Source organism: Camellia sinensis, chromosome 5 (assembly GCF_055761805.1).
Source record: "Camellia sinensis isolate YWXY chromosome 5, ASM5576180v1, whole genome shotgun sequence".
In the NCBI taxonomy this organism is placed as follows: Eukaryota; Viridiplantae; Streptophyta; class Magnoliopsida; order Ericales; family Theaceae; genus Camellia; species Camellia sinensis.
In genome coordinates, this window is record NC_138965.1 from 80,277,580 (window position 1) to 80,297,832 (window position 20,253).

Here is a 20,253-nt window from a genome sequence, read left to right on the forward strand (position 1 = left end):
CTCTCAACATAACCTATGTACAGGTATCACAACTTTAATTCTCGAATACGCAAAGCTTTTGTCTATTTGTCTATTTTGCTGACTTAGGCATTGGAGAGGTATCCGGCACACACCCGCCGGCTAGCTCACGTTTGTGTTTTCAGGGAGTAAAGCGACGACGTTTGGAGGAGCGCAGACTTGATCAACAAGATTATACGAGAACATTATTTCGTGCTCGTACAGTATATATTAAGAGTTACACCCTTTTTCATTTGTTGATGTAAGCCAAATGACATTTTAATTTCAATTGATAGTTAGTACTTTGAATTTCATGTTGTACTTGAAAACCCCCATGTATCGAATGATTACCATGTATATATATGAGAGAGATTCCATTTTATTATGTTTATAGTTTATTATTGCCTTGTTATTATTATTCGAGTTTATTTATCATAGGTCGGACCCTGTAATTTCGGGGCTGACGCTAGTCCCTCTCTCTTCATTTATGTTATATCTCTATATGTATCTCTTTTCTCTCTACATTCTCTCTCTCCTCCACTATATTACACGGACTCACGGACTCAAGTTCAAGTACAGGTGCATATCTAGGGGTCGGGCACCTCAAAACTATAAATGGAAGATACGTGGATATGGATCCAAATTTGGATACGAATACGGGGATCTATTAAATAGTTATTTCTTAAATATATTTCTCATATCAACTAGAGTGAAAAATAAATAAATAAATAAATAAAAATTTTGGCAAGTCATCTATTAAATGAAAATAACACAATCTCCAAGAACAAAATAAACTATAAAATCTCAATTAAATTGCACCAAACCACATGTCTATCTGCACTCATGATCCCCTTAGATCATAATTGTACACACCTCCCAATTATCTCGGGTCAGGTGAAGAGTAAAGAGTATTTTAGATATAGGAAAATCTTTTACTCATATTTGTTCTTCATTTTGGGAATTTCAAGAGTCAAATACAATTCTGAAGCTTGGGTAACCAGCTTAGGGTATGGTAGAATATCACCCCCTATTTATAAATGAAGATTAGGGTTTACAAGAGAGACAATTACAAGATGATCCCTGAGGGCATAAAATGATTACAGACCCTAGTGTAACTTTCGGCTAATATAATATGCTAACACTTTCGGCTAATATAATATGCTAACACTCCCCCTCAAGTTGGTGCGAAGATATCTCTCATGCCCAGCTTGCCTAATATGTCATGAAATGGTTTATTCCCAACCCCCTTGGTGAGAATGTCAGCAAGTTGTTCACCAGACTGGACAAAAGGAGTATAAATGGTACCACTAGTGAGTTTTTCCTTAATAAAGTGGCGATCAATCTCAACATGTTTTGTCCTGTCATGTTGAACTGGATTGTGAGCGATGTTGATGGCGGCCTTATTATCACAGTATAACCGCATGGAGTCCGTCTGATCAATACCTAGATCACTCAACAATAACTTGATCCATAAAAGTTCACACACACCTTGTGCCATAGCTCTAAACTCAGCTTCTGCACTTGACCTGGCAACCACATTCTGTTTCTTACTCCTCCAAGTAACTAGGTTGCCGCCAACAAATGTGCAATACCCTGAAGTCGATCTCCTATCAGTTACTGACCCAGCCCAGTCAGCATCTGTATAGGCTTCCACACGAAGATGATCATACTTTGAAAAATACAGACCCTTACCAGGAGCAGACTTCAAATACCTCAAGATTCTCATGACAGCCTCAAAGTGAATCTGATGAGAAGCATGCATAAACTGACTAACCACATTGACAGCAACAGCAATATCAGGACAGGAGTGAGATAGGTAAATGAGCTTACCCACTAATCGTTGATAGCTCCCCCTATCCACAACTTCTCCTCCTTCATCATCCCCCAATTTCTAATTGGGTTCCAGTGGAGTGGCACATGCCTTGCAGCCAAGCATCCCAGTTTTCTTTAACAGGTCAAGCACATATTTTCTCTGTGAGACAAATATCCCATCCTTAGAGCGAGTAACTTCAATTCCCAGAAAATACTTCAAGCTTCCCAAGTCTTTGATTTCAAACTCATTAGCTAAATATTTCTTCAACAGAGACATTTCCCCACTATCATTGCTTGTAAGAACTATGTCATCTACATAAACAATAAGTGCTGTAGTCTTACCACGTAAGGAATGTTTCACAAACAATGTGTGATCTGCCTGACTTTGTTTGAAGCCATATTTAAACATAGCCTGAGTGAATCTCTCAAACCAAGCCCTTGGAGACTGTTTGAGACCATATAATGGCTTCCGAAGTTTGCATACTTTGCCTTCTGTTTGATGATCCTCAAAACCCGAAAGAATATCCATAGATACTTCTTCTTCGAGGTCACCATGGAGAAAAGCATTCTTGACATCAAACTGATAAAGCGGCCAATCTAGATTAGCTGCTAGAGAGAGAAGTACTCTGACTGAATTCATCTTAGCCACGAGTGCGAAGGTCTCCTGATAATCAATGCCATATGTCTAAGTAAACCCTTTTGCCACAAGTCTTGCCTTGTAACGCTCAATAGACCCATCTGCTTTGTGTTTCACAGTATATACCCATTTACATCCCACAGGTCGTTTGCCCGTAGGTAACTCAGTCAATTCCCAAGTGCCATTATTCCTAAGTGCTTTCATTTCCTCAATCATGGCTAGTTTCCACTCAGAAGTAGCAAGAGCATCCTGAAAATGGTTAGGAATGCTAACAAAGGAAATATTGGACACAAACGCTCTCTATGAGGATGACAAATGAGAGTATGATACAAACTGTGAGATAGGATGTTGAGTACAAGATCTCACACCCTTCCTCTTGGCAATAGAAACATCAAGATCAAATGGACTCAAGAGATTCAAAGTTACCTAGACTCTCATCAGAAGCAGGAGATGGCAGTGGAGTAGCAGAAGCGGTCTTGTGTATCCAGTTAACTTGTTTTCTGTCTATGTCCCGGACATAAACATGCCCGTCCTTATTCTTGGTGACAGTGGGTTCTATAGTCCTAGTAGAAGAGGGGGGTGCAAGAACAGCTGATTCCACCATAGGAAGCACAGTAGAAGAGGATGGTGCAAGAACAACTGGGTCCACCATAGGAGGCACAGGACTCACTTCACACCAAGGCTCCCTCGGAAATGAGGACGGTGACACCGGAGAGGACAAGAAATAGGATTGGGACTCAAAGAAAGTTACATCCATGGACACAAACCACTTACGAGAAGAAGGGTGGTAACATTTATACCCCTTTTGAGTAGGAGAGTAACCAAGGAAAACACACTTGAGGGAGCGAGGGTCCAACTTATCACGAGAGGGAGAGTGATTATGGACAAAACAGACACGACCAAATATTTTGGGAGGAATAGAAAACAAGGACGGAGAACCGAGGAGAACGTGAAGCGGAGCCTGTTTGTCCAAGACCTGTGTAGGGAGACGATTAATAAGATGGGCAGCGGTGAGAACAGCGTCGCCCCAATAGGGCCGAGGCACATTCATAAAAAAACGCATGCACCGCGCCATGTCAAGAAGATGCCGATTCTTGCGTTCTGCCACCCCATTTTGTTGAGGGGTATTGGTGCAAGAGGTCGGATGGATAATGCCATGAGTAGAGAAATATTGTCCTAACCCAGAATCTATGTATTCCCTGCCGTTATCAGAACGAAATATTTTGATAGTGGCCCCAAACTGAGTACAAATCATCTTATGAAAAGTGCGAAACACAGAGAAAACATCACTCTTATCTTTCATGAGATACACCCAAGTAGCACGAGAAAAATCATCAATAAATGTAACAAACCAGCGATGACCTTTCACAGACATAACACGAGAGGGACCCCAAACATCAGAATGTATTAATGAAAAAGGAACGAAACTTTTATTCAAACTGGGAGTAAAAGAAGCTCTATGTTGTTTTCCGAGTTGACAAGACTCACAAAGAAAGTCAGACACATGATGATTTGCGAAACCAGAAGGGAATAAATGCTTAAGTACATGAAATGAGGGATGCCCAAGACGCCGATGCCACAGCCATAAATCAGCGGGGGTAGTAGAAGACGTGGTGGAAGAATAAGCAAGTTTGTCCGGTTGATCTAGGAAGTAGAGACCATTTTCTGCACTACCACTGCCAATCGTCCTCCCCGTGACAAGGTCCTGAAAAAGACAATGATCAGGAAAAAACGTCACACTACAATTCAAATCCTGGGTAAGACGACTTAAGGATAACAGATTAACAGAAAACTTGGGAACATGGAGAACAAAAGATAGATGTATGGTAGGAGTGACTTGGACTAAACCTTTTCCAGAAATGGAAGAAACAGCACCATAGGCAATCCTAACTTTGTCCTGACCTGAAGAGGGCTTATAGACAAAGAAAAGATCAGAGGAGCCAGACATATGATCCGAAGCACCAGAATCAATAATCCAAGGCAAAGATTTATGACACAGGAAAGCACAAGGAGAAGATGCTAAGTTACCTGAGCGGGCAAAGGACGAGGAAGCTATACTGAGAGCAGTAGAAGATCGACGGTCCAACAATTGACGCAAAGCATCCTCCAGCTCAGTATCAGAAGCTTGGCCAACAGAAGTAGAATTAGAATCAAGGGTATCAACGGCACTAGACTGGTGAGCCCGGGAATAGGAACCACGTCCTCTAGATTGGCCTGACCGACCTCCTCGAGAACCAGACCGATCACCTCGACCCCCGGATGGAGTCCCATGAAGCTTCCAACACGTCTCACGAGTATGCTGCGGCTTCTTGCAATAATCACAGAATACAGACTCCTTAGCAGCAGACGGAGGAATGGGAGGCAGGCTGAGGCCATCTCGAGGAGTAAACAGTAATGCGGAACGGTCAGTAGAGACAGGGGACATCATAGCAGACCGGCGACTCTCCTCATTTTGTACATAGGCAAATACCTCCTGAAGTGAAGGAAGAGTGTCCATACTCAGAACTCGACCCCTAACTGGATCATACTCCACATTTAGGCCGGCCAGAAATTTAAAGACCCGTTCCCGTGCGATGAACTTCTTGTACCCAACAGAATCAGTAGGGCAAACGGGCTTATAGTCTTCTAGGTGGTCAAGGCGTTTCCAGCCGTTGATGAGGAAAGTGAAGTACTAAAGAACAGTCTGCTCCCCCTGAAGTGAGCTCTCAATAGAGCGGCGCAACTCAAATGCCTGTAAAAAATTCCCTTTGCGGGAATAGGTGACAGCCACAGCATCCCAAACGTCCTGGGCAGTCTCCACAGACAAGTAGCCCTCACCAAGTTCTAGAACCATCGAATGGATAAGCTAACTCATAATCAAAGAGTTGGTAATCTCCCATTGGTCATAACCTGAGTCAGTGGTACTAGGTGCCTGTATCCTGCCATCAACATACCCCATCTTCTCTCTGCTCTTCAAAAACATAGTCAAACTTTGAGACCATGCTAGGTAGTTCTGACCATTAAATAGAGAGGTGGTGATTTTCAGACTAGGGTTGGGGTTCTCAGTCATGGTAGTAGGTAGAATGGGACTCTCACTCCTCGGTTTTAAGTGAATAATAGCATGTGTTGCATTTATTACATTTAAACATCATGGTTTTAAGTGAGAGAATGGTGAATCTGGATCAGAGTGATGTTTTTGATAGCTCACTAGTTTAGGTGGTGCTTAGTGATAACCACTGGCAAATACATATACTTGAAAGGATTCACCGAGTTGAAATTAACAAAATTGAGAAACGTTATCTTAAAGAAAATGTCTTAGTCATTGGAATTGATATAAACCCTTTTATGAAATGAGAAACCATGTTGAGCATATTACACATATGTAGCATCATGATCATGTGCATGTGTAGAGAGATATTATCACGTGAAAGATTATCCTACCGGACTATATCTTCACTTTATGTGGCTGAAATCTTTTTCAGTTGTTAGTGGCATGCCCCGACCTTAAGACGAGGCATAGGATATGTACATGAGCTAGGAAAGAGCTATTTTCATTTGTTGGCCTTGGGCCCTTTTTGCGTAGGCCGAGTGCCATCTTTTGTAAAGGTTATACCCTTTTTATTTGATGTAAGCCTAAAGGCATTTTAGTTACATTTGCTGTTATTGCTTTTGAATTATATACTGTATATTCACTCCACTTAGATGTTGAATATAGAATGTATGTAATTAGAGAACCTCATGTAGTGAATGACACTAACATATATATATATACACGAAAGAGGCCTTTTGGATATATTTAATATTGTTTGTCTTTATTATTTATGATTATTTCTCATGGGTCAGATTCTATAAATTTGAGGTGTGACATTTTATTTATTGGAAGGTCAGGCTATGGAGGTTAACTCACTTGATCACATGCCTGAGTGCGGACAAAGGAACAGGTGGCTATTGCCTCAAGAAATTGGAGGCCACAACTAATGCAGCAAACGGCCCCACCCCACTATGATTTAGGATTGAGACAGGGTCAGAGTGAGACTACTTTCTCATAAATGGGACACAAGAGGGTCGGCACGTAGCAAACCCACCGATTGCCGTCCCTAACCCCATGGAGGGTTATTATGGTGGAGTGACCCATAGCCAGGAATAAACCAATGGAAATTTTACTGCCATAACTGGTGTTACAATGGGGTAACCGCCACCAAAGTTTAACCTCATGGAGGGTATCATAGCGCAGGGTACCTTAATGGATGGCACCATGATGTGACATAATTGTGGCAAATTCCTATTGGTTGAGATGTCACCTCATGAGGCTAACACAGAACCAAAGCCCCAAGAGGAGATGATGTAGTGCAAATGGCGGCTTTCCATGAGGCACATGCACCCATGTACCCTCAGAATTCGTGCCAAACATTTTAATAAGTGATGAATAGAGAGTATGATAAGAAACAAACAAATTTAGAAGTAAATTGTCTTCATGGTCGATTTCTCAAAGTAAAACAAATCTAAAAATAGGGATGTCTGCATGATGAAGGATACCAAACACCTAGATGGATTTGTGCAAGAGTACTGTCAGTGCATGGTCTTGAATTTCAATAAATTCCCAGAAACGACATCATAAAGACCTTAAAATTTCATAAACTGCACAATTTAGACCCACTTCCTTCTATTTTGGCATATGTTCTATGCCACCCTAAATGAATTATAGTGTTTTAAAAAAGTGAAATGGCAATACAAGATTCATATTGGGATTGGAACCATCAAAAAAAGAAAGAAGAAATCATGTTGAAGACCCAAATAGTTGAAGCAGACTTGGGATAACTACAAAGAATAAACTTCTAATTTCTATGTGACAAAAATCTCTAATAAGTTACCTGAAGTCATGGCCCCATGTTGAGATGCAATGTGCCTGAAATTTTTTACATAAGACGAAGAATGATTAGCCAAATTCTAAAGCTTCCTGCTAAAGCCAATGAGCAATGAGGTATCAAACATATATGTACCGGCCATGTAAGTTCAAACCTCATCTATCGCAATCAGAATCAACAACCCTCTAGCATGAATCTTTGTTAGCTTCGACATAAATCCTGGTGTCGCAATCAATTCCGGTGTCACATAAAGCAACCTTAAGGATGGCTTTCCGGATTCAAGGTCTTCATAGATCTAAAATTGAGAACAAAGATATCAACTTGTGCAAAACTGACATGTCCAAAACATAGCTTTGCACAGTTCATGCAAAACAAGAAGTCAACAATGACAATACTAATCACAAAGCTAACAGCAAGAAACCAGAGTAACGAAGAAGTTTCAAAATTGGACCATAACTAGTGGACTAAGGATTGTAGTTGCAGCATGAAACTAAAATGAAATTAAAACCAAAAGAAAAAATTAAATCTTGCATAAGTTTAGGACATTTATGAACAAAGTCAATATTAACAAAGAGCCATAATTTAGCTCAAAGAAGTGCACTAGATGATCAATAAGCCATCGTCAAATTAACAAGACTAAAATTAGACAACAAATATAATATCACAAACTAGATCAAAAACTAATTTCATGTGGCATAAACTATCATCCATTTATTGGAAAAATATTAGCCTGCAGAACAGCTCTTGATTAATTCATTATTCACCTTGCCTATGTGACTCTAACACAACATAAAAAAAATAAATTTTATGGAGCCTCAATGCAAAGATAGATTTGGTAAGGGCGAGTCTACCTTCCAACTAACATTCCTAGTTGCTTTTACAAGACTTCTTGCCGAAACAGCATTAAAATTACCTTTTTCTTTTTTTGTTAAACATTACCCTAAGAAAATGAGCCCTACACCCAGTCAAGTCAGATGATTTTGTGTAAGCATCATGGAAATGAAAACTATTCGTAAAGTGTTTTTCCCTTTTTGTGTGTAAGAGAGAGAAGAGAACCTTAACTCAAGCAAGTGGTGGTGGATAAATAAGTCAAATCCTTTTAGTGATGTGTAAAATTAAGGAAGTGCACATTTTGCAATCACATGAGGATGCCCTTTTTGCAGCCTTCTCCATAGAATAATAAGTTCTGAACCTATATCATTGGCATTATTATGTGGTGATGAAGATCATGGAAAAAAAAATAGCAAATCTGGAATTCCATGGAGCACATTTAAGACATCATGGATTGAAGTTTGAAATAATTTGAGTCTCTATTTGTATTCATCCTAATTATAGTAGTTGTTAGTACAAAGGGTATTGTAGGGGGTCCAAAAGGAACAGTGTTAAGTAATATCACTTAGGCCTAGTTTGGGAAGACTAAATAAGTGTACTTTTTGACTTTTTATGAAATATGGGTTGGGTTTGGATTGGGTTTGAAGTGATGTGTTAGAGAGGTGATGTGACTTAAATAAGATGATGTGACTTAAATAGGATAGTGACTTTTTGACTTTTTGTCTTTTTTGTCTCATGCCAAACTTGGCCTTAGAGAAGCAAAGCAATGCAAACGGTAGATGATCTGAGGGCTGGAGAAAGAGTAGCCAGGTGAGAGTAGCGCAAGTGGTTTAGGAAGGAAGGAATATGGCAATAGAAATGAGCAGCATCTCCCTAAATCCCCAAAATCCTCTCCTCAAACCTTGGGAAATGGGCCTATTTACAGGCTTTTCCTTGGTACTGAATATAAAAGTGGCCAAATAGAGTGATGACACGTGTCTCTAGGATCACGTGGAATATTTCTTGTCCTAACCACAGGGCCTTGGTGGACACGTGCCTCCTTCCGTATGTGTTGTTTTGGTATGTAACTCAGTGGTATCTCTTGTGTAGGCCTGTAAATGGATCAAATTCGGATCGGATCTATCAAAATCCAAATCCGATCCGATTAAGACAAACCCGAATCCGATCCAAATCTGTTTAGCCCATATCCGATTATAGATCACCCGAATCCGAATCCGATAATTTCGGATATCCGATCCAATCCATTTATTTATTTATTGAGCTATAATTTTATGTAATTTGATTTTTTTTTTTTCATTTTGTGTTTTCTTCATTCAAATTGAGAATAATCAGATCAGATTACCGGATCGGATCAAAGTTTTTGCATATTCGATCTATTTAATAAACGGATTCGAATTATCAGATTACTGGATCTAGTTTTTTGTAAATGGATTCAGGTCGGATTCGGATTGCATCTGATCCCTTGATAGCCCTACTCCTATGGTATCACCTCTCGAGGTGGTACTTACATCGGTGATACCTTGCACAGTACTACCGTACTCTAAACAATTTCCCGACATACCTTACTCTGGAGTTATAGCCTACGTTAAGCCATACTTGAAAGTTGAATCCATCTCAACGACTCCCTTACTCTTAGCCACCAAATCACAAAACTCCCCAGCTTTCTAGATTCGGGTCACAACAAAGCCTTAACTTAGTCGGGTCGTGCCTCATACCAAGCCTCAGGGGCTCCCTTGGTCTTGCCATTATGACGAAGGCAGGTCCATAGCCTGGGTAAATGGAAAAGACGTCCCTTGCTTTCAGGCTTCCTTTCATCCATCTTCGCGGGAGTCATGATTCTGACTTGTCGCGGTGTACTAGTATATTTGGGGCCTACTGTCAGCTCTAACCAATAAGCTTTGAGGTAGCTACCTGAGGTAGTTACCTCAGGCACACAACAGGTAGTCTTTTCAGATCCAATAATTTCGGACTCCATTCGGTTCCTTGTTGTGTGCCCAAACTCCTTTAATAATAATTATCCCTCTAATTAAGGCGACTTTAGTGGTTAAGTCAACATTAATATTTCTGACCCTCTACAAATATTAAGGTAATTTCAATAATTGTTGGACATGGACATGGGTTTATTTTGGGTCAAGTTATTAAATAGGTCATTATTATGTTACCTAGAACGTGGATCGATCCAGTACGGGAACGGGTTTGGGAAGGTGGTATGCCACATGCTTCAAAATGTGATACAATAAGAATAGAATTGTACATATTACACTTGAGAATTTATGATATTTCTAGAGTAATTTTCATTTTATTATTAACCATCCAATAAAATGTATTTTTTTTTTCATGTAGGAAAACATTTCTATGAGCATTATGAAGCATTTTTTATGTTTTGTATTGTCAAAACTTAATTCACCTTAGATTTTAATTCATTATATTTGATTTCTTTTCTCCTAAAGAAACATTTAAGGAAATATATTGGGAAAAAACTTTTGGGATCGTTTCAGATCACTAAATTTACTGTTTTGGAACGCAAGTGTACCATTTTTTGGAACGTATACCAATACGTAATTCGCTAGGGCATTAGCGTTTTATGGTAACACAGGGTCATTATATATAGGTTTTATTATGTCTAGAATAATCTCGGTCCAAGTTTTCTATTTTGATGTTGGAATAGAATTAGAAGTCATCAAAGTTTCCTATTATGATTGAAGTGAAACTGTAAGTCATAGTTGATCTAGAATATTATTAGTTGCCAAATATTATGAGTTTCCAAATTTGGGTCGCAGTCCTTATATAAGTAGGAAAGTCTGCCTATAAGGGTTGGTTTGGGAATAGGGTATTTTAGTAACTTTTTGGCTTTTTGGCTAAAATATGAGGTGAAAAAAATTAGTATGTTTGGGATGATTTTTTGACTTTTTACGAAAAAAACGTGAAAAAAGTAGAGAGGAAAAGGAATCTTTGACTTTTTGTATAGTAACAACTTTTTGGCTTTTTTAGTGACTTTTTAGTTATTTTAAGTTCTTGCCAAACTTCACTAAATATATGTGTAATCTTAATGTTTCAATAGAAGAGTTGATATTATGAGAATTTGATGTTTTGTTTGTGTGATTGGCCTAAGCCTTGCAAGGGTAAAGCACCTCTTTCTTTCTCTTCTCCTTCTCTCCAACAAAGTTACTATTCACATCACTGTTCACAGTACTTAGAGCACCACCTAACAGCCCCTAAACACTTGTGTTTTCGCTCCCGAACACTATCCTTTTACAAACCCTTAAACTCCTATATTTTTAAAACTTTTGCAACCACTAAATCCAGCCCTATAAGCCTATTGTTGCTACTGCCAATATATTTATCCGGGCTCACTACTTGTAGGAAAGTAATCCTTACTCATCCTACATCATTTAGGCTCTTCAATTCACCACAGTGTACTCATTTCCAATGAATATTAAAAGTGTACAGAGATGACATATATGTCCAAACCATGGTTGCTAGAATCGTACGATTCACGATTCAATTCATACAATTCACTACAAATTTCAACAAAAACGATTTGAATCGTGCTGTTGAATCAGAAATTGAGTGAATCGTATAATTCAATTTACCACTCATTTGCAATTCATTACGATTCACTATGATTCAATACTATTTCTATTTTTGTTTACATATGTTTTTTTCTTTTTTTGGACAAATATTTTTGTTTACATAACGCATGAAACGACATCATTTTTCGCCAAACTATGAAGATATATAGAAGATATTAATTAAGTATATTGACATACGTGATTTTATATGTATATACATATATACAATTTAGTGATATTGATAATTTACTTTATTTTAAATACTGTATGTGTTTTTATATGTATATAAATATATAGAATTATATATTATATTAAATAAAATGAATCTTATGATTCACCATTCACTATTTTAGCAAAATGGTTCACGATTGACAACAATGGTCCAAACCCCATACGCAAATTAGACATTTGGATCCTCTAGCCTTTTATTATGTTTGAAGAAGAAGAAGAAGAAATTCACTATTTTAGCAAAATGATTCACGATTGACAACAATGGTCCAAACCCCATACCCAAATTAGACATTTGGATCCTCTAATCTTTTATGAAGAAAAAGAAGAAGAAGCTCACATTTGAAAAAATTTCTAGCATTTCACTTAGGTGGGAGATAGAAATCCCACATAGATGGGAAATAGAAATCCCATGATTTCAAGTACATTTTTAAATAATTTGTTATGCATAAATATTGTACAATATACGATATGTCTAAATGTTCAAGATGTGTCCATGTACCATACCCAACTTTTGGATTCATATCCCTATATCCTAGGATGTCGAGACAAACCCACATCTGATACTCATCCCAAGTCCATGGATCATTGTAATGAAAACTTTTCAAGGCCATTGCTTCATCATTGAGATTAACACTCATATAGTATGCTATGATTAACTATTATTCTATCCTTCTGATTTGTGATTTGTGATTAATAACTGACTTTATATGCCAGCTCTTTTCCATTTCGGTGATTGAGATGAAATTAATAATGTTGAGAGGATGGTGATGACTTGTTGTAATTATTCATAATCTTACATGTTACATCTACCACTAGTGTTAGGACCAAAAAATAATATCATAATTCCAATAATCACCTTATTTCTAACTTGTGAAGTCTGGGTTGAGGACAAATACTCAGCAGCAATCCCTTTTGCCTTCAATGCCATCACTTGATTTTCCTTATTTAAAAATAAAAAAAAATAATAAATAAATAAATAAAAGAAAAAAAACGCAACACTGATCATATATAAACACCCCACCCCCAAATTAAATAGATATTTGAACATAAAAAGGAAGTTAGAATATGCTTACCATCAAGGCTGCAAGAAGAATGGAAAACCAAAGGAGCAATCAGAGTTGTGTCCTAGCATTCGCAAAACCAACCACAATCTTTTGTGTAGCTTAAGTTTTCTCTATAATGTAAAAAAAATACTAAAAACTAGTGGCATTCACCTATTAAAGGACAAACAACAAGCACAATCCCTGTTTTTGCCAGTGCAGGGATCTGATAACACATTGACTTCCCTCCACCAGTTGGCATGAGACAAAAACAGTCTCTTCCTGCAAGAGAAACCACTATTTTCAACAGAATTCAAACACCAATTTACAACCAACTCCCCACAAAGGCACAGACCAAGAACACAAAAATATAGATGAATAAATTCCAAAAGGACTACTAAAGCAAAGTTTTGTATCAGTGGCATCAGTCATCATATGGTATTATTGATGAGGGAAAAATTAACAGGACCTGATAGAACTGCTTCAATAGCTTCCAACTGCTTCCCCCGGAATTCAGAATGCCCAAAATGCCATCTTAAAAGCTTCACCAAAGCTTCCTTCCCACATTTCTGCTTTTCGATTCCACATATATTTTGCACTGGCAATGCTGACTTCTTCATGTCCACTGCTTAATCTATGGAAGCCCTCAAACAAACAAACACCAGATAGTTTTAAAAAAAATAATAATAATAATCAATAATTAGAAGAACAGAAGTCTTTAATTCTAGCTGATTATCACAGTTAGTTAATATGCATTGACCTGGCAAAACACAAGTCATTCCTTAAAATGGCAGTCAATCCATATACTAGCGATTAAACTTATCAGACATTGTAAAAGCATTAAACAAGTTTTAAATGGCACTGCAATGCTAATAATTAAATCAATGCAACATCTAAATTGGTGATCAAAGGAAAAGGTCACAATATTTGGAAAGATTGGATTCAAAAAAAAAATGAAAAAGAAAAAATTAGATAAAAAAATCAGACGAGATCAAAAAATGGGACAACTTTTTCTTGATTCCATGAATGAAAGACCCCGAACATATATACCGATGACCGTGTGAGAGTGTGTGGAGAGAGAGAGAGAGAGAGAGAGAACCTGAAATCGTTCCGGAGATGAATCATGAATGGAGGGGAAGAGATGCTTTTGCCGTGATGGAGCAGCAGCAGGGGCTATTTCATTTGGGAAGTGACGCATTCTTCAATGGGCGGGGCGGGGCGGGGCTAAAATTTAAGGTCAACGAACATGTTTTTATTGATCAAATCTATTTACTTGCAAATTCTCATTGATATATTTATCATTATGATATATTTATCATTATAAATTTATTAATTAAATTAATAAATTTATCACTAAGATTTTGTGGTTGAATGACATGTAGTTGCATTTTAAGATACATTAAGCAGAATATCTAGAGTTCAAATTGATAGATCAGTAGTAGGACTACAAACGAATTGACCTGAGTCGAGTTTTGCTGAGCTCGAGCTCGGCTCGTTTATATATCGAGCTCGTTTATTGAGGTCAAGCTCGGCTCGATAAAAAATTGGGCTTGAACTCGACTCCCTTTATTAACATTAATGAAACTCGAGCTCAGCTCGATAATTTTTTTTTAATATTATTTATATTATTTAAATAATGTATTTATATATTATTTAATATATAAATAATATATTTATTATATAACTCAATTAAAGGTAAACAAGCCGAGCTTATGCAAGTTCGAGCTCGACTCGTTTACTAAATGAGCCTAATTGTCGAGCTCGGCTCATTTACTAAATAAACTGAGCCGAGCCGAGCCCTTAACGAGCCGAGCCGAGCTTGTTCATGAACAGGTCGATTTATTTGCAGCCCTAATCAGTAGTGACATTTTTAAGTTGTAATTTAATTTTACTAACCTAATAACATTCTATCTTTGATCCAAAAAAAAAAAGTTCTCACTGTAAATTTAGTTATTAATGTACACTGTGCTTACTCATATTCACTCATTCACTCACGAGAATCTTTCATCCTCTTTTACTTACATTAAGAACAAAAGATATCATCATCTTCCACACACACAAAGAACAAAAGAGACTGATAAATTTATTATTGTAAAATAAATCTAAATATAGTTTGTAACAAATCTGGTTTAAAAGACAAAGAAGAGGAGATTTAGACAACCACCATTGTTTATAATCATTTAATGTCGATTTCATAGATTTGGACAGTCACCATTCTTTATAATCATTTAGTGTCAATTTCACCATCTAAAACAGAGGAAGCAATGGTGATATAATTGTTGTGTAGATATGTGCAGACACCCCATTTTTTACCGACCTCAAAACTTAGATGTCATCGTTTGTGCACTCGATGATTGTGCTTGTTTGTGCTCGTTTTGAGTGCCCGAAGTTCTCGGCAGAACGCCTTGTCTTTGAGCCTCTAAACCCTCTTTGTTTTGTGCTTATTTTTTTACCAAACCTTGGTGTCTCTTGCCTGGAGGGGGGAAGTCCTTGTCAGCCACTTTTTGGCCTTGCCAGCAACTTTTCCCCCTTGTTGGCCACTTGAAGTGGTCAGTCGGCTAGGTGAGGTGGCCGACGGCCATTTTTCTCATTTTTCAAATATTTTCTTAGCCAGCTGTGCCAGTTGTTGTTCACCGAATGCCATTTCCATACACGTGTTTGGAGGCATGAATGCAAGCCTTTGGCTTGGATTTCTATATAATGGGGGGGGTCTCTCCTCCATTTTGAGAGGTTAGATAATTTGTGAGCAAATTTCCTCCCCCTCTCTCTCTCTCTAGAATTCTCTCTCTCTCCCTATTTTGTGCTTGAAAGTGAGAATTCTCTACACTTTTGCACTAAGACCCTTAACCAAACATCTCTCATCTTGGAGCTGAGATTCTTTGAGGCTTAGTTTGAGCTTCTAAGGGTGGTTTGAGTTCAGAATTGTGACTGATTTTGTGCTGTGCTTCAAGAGGTAAAGACTTACCTTGTAGGCTTTGTTTTAGCCAATTGAATTGCCATCTTTTTACACTATTTTTGGCCTGGTTTTCAACTATAAAAAACTCTGATTTTTGTGCCTTAACATGTTGGTTTGAGATTATTTTGTGCAAAAGGGTAGTCCACCCTTCTTGTTGCCTAATTGTAAAGCTTTTTGCATCATCTTTTAGCATATTCAAACCAAACCTTTTGGCCCTTTAAACCACTGAAATTCAAAGTTATTTCAGTGGTAAAAAATGTGTTTTGAAGTCGAAAAATGGAGGGTGTAGCCTCCCCTTCTTGTGTCTCACTTCCGTGCCTAGTTAGCATCACATGGTAGCATGTTTTTGTGGCTTAGCTTAGCTTATTTCCAGAATTTGTTTGCCTCTGATTTGGCATGATTTAGCTTTGTTTTAGGCTGCTTTGGTCATGTGAACCATGTTTTGTATAGTTATAGTGCAAATGTCTTCACTAGTTTAGTGTTTTAGGCCTCTAAACATGTTTTGCTTGAGATGATTGCATGTTGTAGTGTCATTTAACATGTAATTTCAGTGTTTATAGCTCTGTCACATGCTCATTTATTTCACTCTTTCATTGCTTTTGAGATTTGTGTTTTGGGTCTTGTTTACAAGCTAACATGTGAGCATGTTTTTCTAGTCTTTTATGCTTCAATCTCAACATGTTTTAGCCACTATTTTGGCATGTTTTTGCTCTGTTTTGAGCTGGTTTGGTCAGTTGAGCTTGGTATTGCATGCATTTAGTGTAGTGTTCTTCACTAGTTTACTGTTTTTGGCTTTTGAACATGTTGTGCATGAGTTGCTTGCATGTTGTAGTATCATTTTTCATGCCATTTCAGCACGAAAATATCTGCAACCTCCTTCATTTCTTCACTTTTCCATTTGTTTTGAGGGTTGGTTAACCTTAAGGTTGTTGTAACAACCCCGACCTCTGATTAATATTAATCTGTATTTAATTATGCCTAACAGTAATTTAGGAGAGATTTTGAATTAATTTACATGTGTATTGCATTATTTTTGTGTCTTTATCTGTTCGGTATAGAAAGGTCTGTTCACGTTTTAGTTTCGGGTTATGAATTGAAAGCTTTATCGGCGTCTGAATCAGAAATTGACTTGATTTATGTGCTAGTTAAGATTTATAGGATTTTATGGTAGGTTTGATTAAAATTCAGTTCGGAACGATTAAATTTGATTAAAATAATGCCATTTGTTTACTTTTGAACAAATTACTACTTATTAGGCTAATTGAGCCCCACTCACCTCTTTTATTCATTTTGATCATATTTGAGCTCATTCTAAGGGAGAGAACCGAGAGAGAGAGAGAGAGAGAGAGAGAGAGAGAGAGTTGGGAGAATTGATTTAACAAGAAAGTTTGCTTAGAAATTAGAGGAGTTTGAAGAAGAGTTGGGAGATTGGGCCTCTACACTTAGAATTCAAGGCTTGAGATAGGAAATTCACCCATTTGTTTATGAATTTCAGTTGTTCATGCATGAAGTCAAGTTAATTAAGCTATAAGATATGAGAATCAAGCTTAAGGGCTAGAAAGGAAGGTCAATCCATGCATGCATGCATGTTTCATAGCATTTTGAAGGATGATTTTCAAGAATTCCCTCATGCATGGGTTGAGTTCACTTTAATTTTGGGAAAACAATGAGTTTTATGTTATTTAGTAGCATTTGATCATGTTTTGGAGAGCCTTAGCTCAAAAATGTACATGCATGTTATGTTCATAAATTGATTTTGAGTTTAAAGTTGAATTTTGTACAATTGGTTTACTCTTGGGCCATGATTTCTTGAAATGATGCTTTAAACATGTTGTTTTATGAGTTTCTAGGTGTTTTCCAAAGTTTTGGTCCAAGAAAATTGAGTTTGATGCATTTAAGGTCGAATTTGAGCTTGGTGATCAAATCTGGAATTTCCAGAAATTTGATCCATGCTCGAGCGTGCACCCTGAGTACATGCACTCTGCTTGAGCGTGGAAGTCTACGCTCGACCGTGAAATGCATATACCCAGAAGTTCTTGTGTTTTACAATCCGCTCGAGCGAGCTCGAGCGAGGGAATCCATGTTCGAGCGAGGTTCTGAGTCTCACGCTCGAGCGTAGGTCGAGCGCCCGTCGAGCGTGAAAAACTCGCATCCAGTACTTTTGTCGGGGTTTACAGTCCGCTCGAGCGGGGAAGTCCGCGCTCGAACGGGGCTTCATTGTCTGCATGTCCGCTCGAGCGGAGAAACCCACACTTGAGCGTGGACCTTATTTTCAGCAAATTTTAAGAAATGTTTTCCAATGCATTCTTGCATCCTCATCCCATCCTAGGCATACCTAGGCTATGTTTAAGATTCCATAATGAGGATTAAATGTTAGAAACACACTAAGAGCCAACGAAGTAAGTTATGAACAATTAGAACGTGTGCTTCAAGTGTGTGTCTGTTATGTGTTATGTAGGTCACGTGCCGCATACTGTTTGATCAACCTGCTCCGTCTATTTGTCTCAAGGCCAACTGTGAATAATAACATAGTAAACATATGTTCAACTTTACTTATTTTCTGTGTGATAAATTAAGATCTGTTTTATGAAATAATATGTTCGGTACAATGAATGATTGTCCAATTTTTGTTATGTATTCGTGACATCCTTAGCATCATGTGATATCTGTTGGCTGTTACCCGATATCGGAGGTTCCTTTATGGAACTTAATCTGTCTGCACTCTGTTACCCGTACCGGAGGCCCCGTCATGGGGGCTCAGGGTGTTTACTCTCTGTTACCTGGATCCGGAGGTTCCTTTATAGAACTAGTTATTCATAACCCTCACGTGTCTGCATCTGTTCTGTATCTGCTCTGTTAATGCTAATGAATGTATCACGTATATTTATGTATACTTTATGATTTCTGTATATGATCTGGACAAATTATGAATTATGATTTCTGAATCTGTACGGACTCATTTATTGAAACCCCTTTACTCTGTTATTGTTTACTAAGCTTTCGCTCACAATTTATATTATATATGTAGGTAAGCCGGCGCGTGATCAGGGCCAGAGTTGACGGCCTTCACCTCTGTTTTTGTCAGCCAACCGTTGTGTCTCCCGAGGAGGTTCTGATCGAAGTCTAGTTATATAGCTGTTTTTGTACTTATGCTAGTCTCTGTCTGTTTTGTAAAGTCGGGTCCTGGGAATTACACTTTTATAAATGTTTGTAAATATTGGTCTCCTTCGACCGACACGCTCATGTATATATATATAAGTTTTGAAATCCTCTGTCCCATGTATGTTATCACAGCTCATTGGACCTTGTCTATTTTGTATAATTGCTTCTGTAGCCCTTACTATTTGCTAATCTGTCAGAGGCCTTTGGTAATCCAAAGATTACTGGCCGGTTACGATACTAAACCTACAGGGGCAGGTTTGGGTCGTGACAGTTGTGTTTAAGCTTGAGATAGAGCTTATGCTTAATGGTTTTAATCCTCTTTTGAGGGTTTCTACTAACCAACGTTATGATCACTCTCATGTCTTAAGTCATCCTTTGGTTGACCCGTCTCTCATTAGAGGACACTTACCTTGGACTTAACCGGTTAAAGAATGATTTAGTAATGTAAAATGTGTAAACAAAACATGACAAGTAAAACTTGAGCAAGTTAAGCATGTTGTGCTACATTGCATGTATTTAGATCGGACATTAATCCAAACACAAAAAATGTAGGATGTTTCATACTCAAAGTGATGAAACGTGTCACGTTTCTTGGTCGCTGTCACCCTTGATCATGCATGATAGGGTGGTGGTTCTTTGAGTCTTATTTGTGCATTCATTAAGCTTGTACAAGCTTGACTCTTTGGCCATCATGCATTGAAAATGCTTGATTAGTGGCTTGAGAGCCAAGTTGTCACGACCCAAACCCGGCCCTATGGGTTTAGCACCGTAACCGGCCAGTAATTCGAGATTACCGAAGGCCTGCCTAACAGTAATCCAGTAAAACAGAGTACAGGGCCTGGCGGAAGCCAATACAGTAAATAAATAATGTCCAATGAGCTGTGACAGTCTACACATACAAGTACAATCATTCAGAACAGGGATCTAATCCCTAATAAACGGTACAGTAATAGTCTATACAGTCTATACAGTAAACAAAACAGTTACAGGGACAGACGGGGAATATTAAAACACCCCAAAGCCGAAGCTTGAACGGCTTAGAACCTCACAGTGAGGCACAGTGGTTGGCTGACAAAACAAAAGCTTGCCTGACGCTCCTAGCAGCGGTCCAGTGCCTGAACACCTACATATATATATGAGCAGTGAGCTAAAGCCCAGTGAATAACATAAT

At 38.1% G+C, this 20,253-nt stretch overlaps 1 protein-coding gene across 1 annotated transcript in view; it reads right to left on the bottom strand.

Moving 5' to 3' along the window:
• RECQL3 (DEAD/DEAH box RNA helicase family protein) overlaps positions 1–14,190 on the bottom strand; it is a 47,716-nt gene extending 33,526 nt beyond the window's left edge. Inside the window, exons 1-7 of the mRNA XM_082869116.1 lie at positions 14,064–14,190; positions 13,434–13,598; positions 13,139–13,246; positions 12,994–13,005; positions 12,781–12,881; positions 7,445–7,585; positions 7,297–7,331 (exon numbers count right to left, since the gene is read on the bottom strand). Of these exons, the coding sequence (XP_082725242.1) occupies positions 7,297–7,331; positions 7,445–7,585; positions 12,781–12,881; positions 12,994–13,005; positions 13,139–13,246; positions 13,434–13,584 (548 nt within the window). The 5' untranslated portion in view covers positions 13,585–13,598; positions 14,064–14,190. The remainder of the gene's footprint in view (positions 1–7,296; positions 7,332–7,444; positions 7,586–12,780; positions 12,882–12,993; positions 13,006–13,138; positions 13,247–13,433; positions 13,599–14,063) is intronic.
• Between the last annotated feature and the right edge of the window lie 6,063 nt (positions 14,191–20,253).